The sequence below is a fragment of the Echinops telfairi genome, unplaced genomic scaffold, assembly GCF_000313985.2.
Source record: "Echinops telfairi isolate 266 unplaced genomic scaffold, ASM31398v2 ScPeMD7_7458;HRSCAF=8496, whole genome shotgun sequence".
NCBI lineage: Eukaryota > Metazoa > Chordata > Mammalia > Afrosoricida > Tenrecidae > Echinops > Echinops telfairi.
In genome coordinates, this window is record NW_022111358.1 from 29,396,897 (window position 1) to 29,405,311 (window position 8,415).

Genomic DNA, 8,415 nt, shown 5'->3' on the forward strand with positions numbered 1-8,415 from the left:
GGGGGGCGCGGTGGGGGGGCGCGACGTCGCCTGGGTCACGTCCCCTGAAGGGCGCAGAGAGGCCTGTCCCTTTTTCTCCAGAGGGCCCACTGGTGTCCTGGGATCCCTACGATGGCCCGTTCCTCTCCTGAGTCTGGGCGTCTTGCGCCCCAGGAGAGAGGGCCAGTGGGTGCGTGGCTGGGGAGAACGTTTCACGCCCGGGACGGTGAGCCCCGAAAGCCCCTCCCAGAGCGCTACCACGGCCTCCTGCGCAGCTACCCCAAGCTGCGGTCCAGAAACCCGGACACCGCCCACAGCGCGCTCCCCACCTGCAGCCCTCCCTCCTAAGATCACCCCTCAGTGTGCCCAAGGCCCTGGTCAGGGAGCAGCTCTCCCTTGGTAACCCCCCTCCCCCATTATCACTGTGTCCCCAACCCTAGAAGCCTGGCCTGGAGGAAACCAGGGCGGGCGGGGGAAGCACAGAGATCCCCCCACACACACACCCCCACACACATCCTCCTGGGCTCAGTCGCTTTGATTCCGACCACCTGGAGTGGTCTAGATTTGGGGGTGTCAGCAAACGAAGCAAGGGTTACTTCAGTCCGGCTCTAGGACCCGGGGAGTTCCGCGAAGAGACACTGAAAGTTGTGTGTTGGTTTTTTTAAATTTGGTTTGCTTCTTAACTTTTTCAGGAGTTAGCTCCGACTTCTCATCTTAACCGAACCTCCCTCCTGCGCCGGCCTCTGGTCTCTGCGCCGCGGGTGGGGGTGGAGGAAGGAGACCAGAATCCTTTGTGGGGCACTTCTCCGACTCTCGGCCTTGCCCCCTCTGGCCACCCCTCCTTCCCCACCGCCAGCTCAGTGTTCCCAGCCCCCATTCCACGTGGACCGGCTAGGGTGGGGTGGGGTGGGAGGGAGGGCAGGCAGGAAGGGGGGGAGCTAGCTCTGGAAGGAGAGGGGAAGGAGGCTGGCTGCGGCAGCGGCTCCCTGGCTCCCCCGTCCCTACTGTCAGCGGTCCCAGTTCCAGGCACCATGTTCCCGGAGGGCCCCCGCAGCCACACGCCCCGCCGGCTCCCCCTGCTGCACTTACTGCTGCTGCTGCTGCACAATGTGGGGAGGGGGCTGGGCCGCGCCAGCCCTGCTGGGGGTCCCCTGGAAGATGTAGTCATCGAGAGGTACCACATCCCCAGGGCCTGTCCCCGGGAGGTGCAGATGGGGGACTTCGTGCGGTACCACTACAATGGCACTTTCGAGGATGGCAAGAAATTCGATTCCAGGTAATGGCTGGGCCTCGCAGACTCCCTCCTTCCCTCCCCTGAGCCCCTGGCCACGCTCTCTTGGGCCCCAGCGCCAGCCCCCTGCCTCTTTCAGCTCTGCATGCTCACACTAAAGTGCTTTGCACTCAAGCCTTGACCCCCTAACACCAAACACAGCACCCTGGGGTGGGGGCTGGGGGGGCTCCCTATCTCCCCAAAGACAAACCCTGACCCCAATGACAAACCTTCACCTCTCAAAGGACCCCACTTTTTTCACACAACCTCCCACCCCCCCACCCCCACCCCGCATCCCAGAATACTTGATAATCTTCTATGAAGTGGCTTTGTTTAAAGGCATGGCTGGGGTGGGGGCTCTGGCCTGCAGTGTTGTGGAGAAGACGTTGGTGCCTATTGCATGAGCACCCTCAGGTGGTCTCATCTTGGGACCCTCTCTCCTAGCTCCCCACTCTTCCTGCTCCTTTCCTGGTTCTGGCCCAGTTTTCCACACCTTTGTGACTTGGGAAAGGGAGGATTTTGGGGGGGTGGAGGTTTTCTGCAGTCTGAGCCTGCAAAGGGAGGGCCTTATAATATGATGGTAAGATGGATCTGGAAGGTGGGGCAGAGCTGGGGGGAGGGGCCATCTGTCCACGTGTCACATGATTGGACATGCCACCCTGGGGTCTTTGGAGGGTTTCATTGCCTCCTTCTGGTTCTGCAGGCAGCCTGCCCAGGTCCCCGCCCTCCATTTTAGCTTGGCCAGTTCAGTGCCGCCCATCTTGCTAACCTTGGGTTTGATGGACTGACCTCTGGGCCACTCAGGCTTCCGGTCCCCTCCGGCAAGTCCACGTGGTTGGTGTGGGCTAGACAGAACTGTGCGCCAGCCTCAGGGGTACACCCTGGCTTCCCTCACACACATCAACCCCATAGGACACACAATGCAGTCGACACCTCTTAGACCCTTCCCCAAACCAGAGCTTAGCTCATAGGAACTTGGCTGGTGGACTTGACTTCAGAGGCCAGCAGGCTATTAGGAATGAGAGCACAAAGGCCAGGGCCCTGGGTTCAGACCCTCACTGTATGGACAAGTATTCTGCCCCCTTAAGCTTCACTTTCCTTATCTGAAAGATGAAGTCGATGAATGTCATCTTCCAGATAGAACACATCCCAAACCCCATCCACAAGTGGACTGTGGTCGGTTCTCCACAGCAAGGAGGATCGACCGCTTACTGTTACAGGCGACAGCTTAAATGAATCCCACGATCCTAACCTTGAGTGACAGGAACTGGAGTCCTGCGAGCAATACCGTAGGTCCATCTGACACTAGGCGAAAGGAAGCTACAGCCACAGCCGTGGGCGGTCAGGGTGGAGCTTACCCCGCCCGGGAGGAGGAGGTGGCCGGGGAGGAGGCTTCTGGGATGCTGGGTTGCAATGCTGGGTGCAATGACTGTGTCCCGGTTTGGGAACACTCACTGAACTGTGCAGGTGCACTTTCCTGTACGTACATATGGAAAAGTTTGAGTATTAATAACGCAAGCCAATGAATGAGCGGGAACTTTACGCAGCACCAGGCAACGGTTGACTCTGGGTAGAGCTTTATGCCCTGACAATTGCTAACTCTTAAAACCCTGGTTAGTGCTCCAGACGGCAGCCAGCTCAGCAGCGAAGTGAGGTCTAGGCAGGAGCCAAGAACAGCACCAGCTGCTCTGCAGGAGAGTGGGGCAGCAAAGGCGGCCTCAGCCAAGGTTACAGGCGTGGAGGCCTTCCCTGGTGGCGTTACAGTTATGCATTCAGCTGCTCACAGCAAAGTCAGCAGTTCAAACCCATCAGCAGCTCCAAGGAAGACAGATGAAGTTTTCTGCTCCTGTACAGTTGCTATCTTGGAAACCCATAGAGGAAGTTCTCCTCTGTCCTATAGGGGCGCTATGGGTCAGAACTGACTCAGTGAGCCTCTCTAGGAGTTGGAATGGGCTCAGTAGCATTGGTCTTTTGGTAGGCAGGAGCCATGGGTACAGAGGAACCCTGATGGTGTTGTGGCTAGGAATTGGACTACTAACTGAAAGGTCAGCAGTTCGAAGCCACCACCCGCTCCATGGGAGAAAGATGAGGCTTTCTATAGTCTTTCTTATAAACTTTATATAACATAGTATAAAGAGTTACAGTCTCAGAAACCCACGGGGGCAGTTCTGCCCTGTCCTATAGGGTCACTGTGAGTTGGAATCGGCTTGATGGCAGTGAGAGCCACAAGTACACACAGCCAGAGCCCCTGACCTCTGGAATCAGATGGGGGAGGAACTGGGGGATGATCTTGGTGGAACTCTGGGTGCCTAGCTGGGCCTAGGTTTGTGCAGTGTGACGTTTGGAAAATCGTGTGTGACCCATGATTCCCTTTGATAAAAATAAACACTTCTTACCCTGCCTCAACGTCAGAAAATTCAGAACAACTAAAAAGGTAACTAAGGCAATTTCAGAAGGGGCCTTTACATTTTTTAAAAGCAGTCCCCACCCTTGCTTCTAGCCCTCCCTGCTTCTTCCTTTCCTGGAGCACCAACCGGTGCCTGGAAACACTGCACTCTGGTGTTCAGCAGACCACAAGCCAGGACCACAGTGCAGCCCGGCCAAGTCACCTGCCTCTGAGTCCTCAGGGTTCCTTGCACGCTGCCCGCAGCATACAGGGAGGACTAGATAGGATGAAGAGGGCCCAAGGCGGCGAGCACGTGCTCACTAAAATGTTCCACTCCCCCTGCAGAGCTCCCCCTGCTCTGCTGAGCAGAGTACGGCAGGCAGGCCCTGCCTCAGGGGATTCATTTTTCTAGCAGCTGATCCTCTTAGGCGGTGAGGGGTGGTCCTAGGAGGGAAATGCAGAGAGGAAGCACACCTGGGAGGAGGAGGGTGAGGGGGTGTAGTGACTGTAGCCCATCTCTCCCTTCCCATCAGCTATGACAGAAGCACCCTGGTGGCCATTGTGGTGGGCGTGGGGCGCCTCATCACCGGCATGGACCGAGGCCTCATGGGCATGTGTGTCAACGAGCGGAGGCGGCTCGTCGTGCCCCCCCACCTGGGCTATGGCAGCATCGGCGTGGGTGAGCAGGGCTGGGGGCTCTCGGGGCGTGGGTGGAGGAGACCAGTCAGCAAGGAAATGGGGCAAGAGTCTAAGTCTCCTGCTCTGGTTGGCAGTTCAAAACCACCGGCTGCCCCGTGGGAGAAAGAGGAGGAGGTCTGCTCGAGGAAGGACTGACAGCCTCTGACCCCCAGGCCGCTCTGCTCTGCCCTTACGGAGGCAGAATGGACTGGATGTCCGGGGGAGGGGGGAGGGGAGGGGAGGAGAGGGCCTGGTGATGTTGTGTAGTGGTTATGCACTGAGCTGTTAATGGCAAGGTCAGCAGTTCAAACCCACCAGCTGCTCTGTGGGAGAAAGATGAGGCGCTGTGCAGTGAACCCTCGCCACTTTGCGCTTCAACTTCCGCGGCTTCACTCTATCGCGGTTTTTGCGTAACAGCGCATGCTCTGTCATTACTGCCACTGATTGGCTCATACTGTACACGCTTCTGTCTGCATCGCTACGTATCGGAGCTACGTATCAGATGCATTTTTGCTTTTGTACAGTGTACTGTAATTGTTTGCGATTTTTAAGAAATTTTATCTAAGCCCTATGATGGCTCCTAAACGAGCTGCTTCTTCTAAGCCTTCTGACAATAAAAATAAGCGCCAGAGGAAGATGCTCACCATCCAGGAAAAGGTAAAACTTCTGGATATAAGGAATCCTACTTCGCGGAATTTCATTTATCACGGTAGGGTCTAGAACCGATTAACCGCAATAAACAAGGGTTCACTGTACTCCCATAAAGAGTCAGTTGTGGAACCCCGCGGGGGCAGTTCTGCCCTGTCCTGTAGGGTCGCCAGGAGTCAGAATGCACCAGAAGGCGGTGAGGCCCTTTGCTCGTTTTGGGGGGCTCTGGAGTGTTGATAGCATAGTGGGTGATGTACTAGACTGTTACCCACACGCTCGGCCTTCTGAGCCCCCGGAGCAAGGTGAGGCCCCAGAAGCCCTGCTTATTCTACTCAGCCTGGCAGGGGAAGCTATGGGTCGGAATCGACTTGATAATGGCGTGTGGCTTTTGTTTTTCCTGAGGGGTGGCACAAGTGGTTTGTGATTGATTGCTAACTTAACCGTTGGCGGTTCAACACATACGTCCCACGGCGCGGCGGGAGAAAGGCCTGGCGGTCCGCTTACCCCACGATGACACCTAAGAAAACCCCATGGAGTCGTTCTCTATGACCCGTGGGTTTGTCGTGGGTCTGAACTGACTCGCAGGCAGCAGGTTGGGTTTGGGGGCGTTGTTGGGTGGTGGGCGGGGAGGCAAAGCAGGGCTCTGCGACCAGCTGTGCGACCCCACCTGTCCCCACAGCGGGCCTAATCCCCCCGGACGCCACCCTCTATTTCGACGTGGTCCTGCTGGATGTGTGGAACAAGGCAGACACGGTGCAGGTGAGCACCTTGCTACGTCCGCCCCACTGTCCCCGCATGGTCCAGGACAGCGACTTTGTCCGCTACCACTACAATGGCACCCTGCTGGATGGCACCGCCTTCGACTCCAGGTGAGGGCTGGGGGCCGGGGGTGAGTGTCCCGAGCCTGGGTGCCCGTCCTGCCCGTCCCGGCCCCAGCAGCAGCACCCTCACCTCCTCCTCCACAGCTACAGCAGGGGCGGCACCTACGACACCTACGTGGGCTCCGGCTGGCTGATCAAGGGCATGGACCAGGGGCTGCTGAGCATGTGTCCTGGAGAGAGAAGGAAGATCATCATTCCCCCATTCCTGGCCTATGGCGAGAAAGGCTACGGTGAGGGCGGGCAGGGCCGGAGGAGGGAACCGCGGGGCTGCCGCATCCCGTAGTCCAGGTTGTGCACTGCACAAGGACACCCAGACTAGAGGCAGGTGGGAGTGAAATCTAGCCCCCGGTGATTCACAAGGGCTCCCTGTGGGCTGGCAGCAGCTCCAGGGAAAGCCCCGCATCCTCATCTCAGGCCTCGCCTGAGTAAGAAGCGGGGCCGCTGAGGCCTGGGAAGGAAAGGGCTCCAGAGAGCAGGGGCCGGGGGCCTGCAGGAGCCTCCCTGAGTAGGGAAGGAGCCCGCTTTGCCTTGCTCCCTGGTGGCACAGCGTAAGCCCCGTCCCTTCCCTAGGAACGGTGATCCCACCACAGGCCTCGCTGGTCTTCCACGTCCTGCTGGTGGATCTCCACAACCCCAAGGACACGGTCCAGCTGGAGACGCTGGAGCAGCCCCCTGGCTGTGTCCGGAGAGCCGAGGCCGGGGACTTCATGCGCTATCACTACAATGGCTCACTGATGGACGGCACCCTCTTTGATTCCAGGTCAGGAGGGGCCTGAGGAGGAGCAGGAGGGGGGGGCAGAAGCCAAGGCCAGGAGGGAGGGCACTGCCAGGAGCTGGCACCAACAGCCAACCTCTTGACTACTAACTGAAGGGGTTGGCTGTTTGGAACCCACCCCAAGGTGCCTGAGAAGAAAGGCCTGGTGATTCCTAGCCAGTGGGCCATGGCTTTGGAGAGCCCTCTGGAGCCCAGCTCTCCTGTGCACACCTGGGGTTGCCGGGAGTTGGACTTGACCCCATGGTCCCTGATTAGGTTTGGGGGGTTGGGGTCCCCCCAGGCAGCCCTTCTGAGGGCCCCCTCTGACCCCTCCTGGACCCTCGCCCCCGTGTCTTGCAGCTACTCCCGCAACCACACCTACAATACTTATGTGGGGAAGGGCTACATCATCTCCGGGATGGACCAGGGGCTGCAGGGGTCCTGCATGGGGGAGCGCCGCAGGATCACCATACCCCCGCATCTCGCCTACGGGGAGAACGGCACCGGTAGGGTGCTCCCATGGGCTCCGCCACTGCCAGGGCCACGGTACCGCTCACTGGCCCGGCCCCCCACCAGTGGGATCCCGGCTGCACTGCCCCTCCCTCCCGAGAGTAGATACATTCTCCATCAGGCCCTTCCTGTGCCCCTAGTCCTCCCCCTTCTACAGGGGGCTGCTCACGGCCAAGACAGCGGTTTAAACCCGCCAGCTTCTCCGCAGGAGACATTTACCCAACTGTTCCCATGAGGACGAGGCTCGGACACCCGAGGGAGCAGTGCTTCCCGGTCCAACTGGGTCGCTGAGTCAAAATCAACTGAGAACAGGGTTTTGTTCTGATTCCGGGGAGGGCGGCTGATGCCTGGGTCAGGTCGGGGGTGGTTCTGGACGGATGAGCAGATGTGGCCGCGCAGCACAGGCAGCAGTGGGACCGGGACCTGGGAGCCGGCTGGGCTTGGTGCCTCCTTTCCTGGCCTGTGACGTGGGACTTACCGACTTGATCTGCAGTTCCGGGGAGGTTGGCAAGAAGAGTGTAGAAGGACTCTAAATGGGAATGCCCCCTGCCCCCCAAATAGATTAGAAGGGACCCCGGACAGACATCCCACTTGGGGTGGGGGAGCACTCCCAGCCTGGGCAGTGCTTCCTAGAGGCCCAAGCTGACCCGTCCCTCGTTCTTGTCCAGGAGACAAGATCCCCGGCTCTGCTGTGCTGATCTTCGACGTCCATGTCATCGACTTCCACAACCCTGCAGATCCAGTGGAAATCCAGACCCTGTCTCCGGCCCCCGAGGCCTGCAACGAGACCTCCAAACTGGGGGACTTTGTCCGATACCACTACAACTGCTCTCTGCTGGACGGGACCAAGCTCTTCTCCTCGTGGGTCTGGGCAGGGCCAGGCAGGCTCAGCAGGAGGGGTTGTCTTTCTGGCAGCATCTTCAGCTCCTGCTGCCCCTGCCGGACCCCAGCTCTCTGGTGGAGCATCCAGACTCTTGCTTCCCCACCTAAGTGAGGGAGCCAGGAGCCAGGAGGCAGGGAGGGACCCAGGAGGCAGCAGGAGACCAAGTTCTTTACTCTGTGGGGAGAGGGAGGTCTTGGGCCCTGTTTTGCAGGGGCAGGCATGAGGCCAACAGACCACATGGTAGGGTAGGAGCAAAAGGCAACTGGCATTCCTGTGTGTGGCACACTCACAGGGAGGGGGACTTGCTCCTGGGGGAGGGGCGGCGAGGTAGGGAGGAAGGAGTGTGAGCTGACAAGGGGCCAGGCTGGCACCGAACTGGTACTGCTTTCTCCGCAGCCACGACTACGGAGTCCCCCAGGAGGCGAC

At 59.1% G+C, this 8,415-nt stretch overlaps 1 protein-coding gene across 1 annotated transcript in view; it reads left to right on the top strand.

Annotated features, from left to right (window-relative positions):
* Positions 1–970: 970 nt before the first annotated feature.
* FKBP10 (FKBP prolyl isomerase 10) overlaps positions 971–8,415 on the top strand; it is a 9,320-nt gene continuing 1,875 nt past the window's right edge. The window contains exons 1-8 of the mRNA XM_045299444.1: positions 971–1,255; positions 4,169–4,314; positions 5,641–5,830; positions 5,927–6,072; positions 6,413–6,602; positions 6,957–7,102; positions 7,775–7,967; positions 8,386–8,410. Of these exons, the coding sequence (XP_045155379.1) occupies positions 1,011–1,255; positions 4,169–4,314; positions 5,641–5,830; positions 5,927–6,072; positions 6,413–6,602; positions 6,957–7,102; positions 7,775–7,967; positions 8,386–8,410 (1,281 nt within the window). The 5' untranslated portion in view covers positions 971–1,010. The remainder of the gene's footprint in view (positions 1,256–4,168; positions 4,315–5,640; positions 5,831–5,926; positions 6,073–6,412; positions 6,603–6,956; positions 7,103–7,774; positions 7,968–8,385; positions 8,411–8,415) is intronic.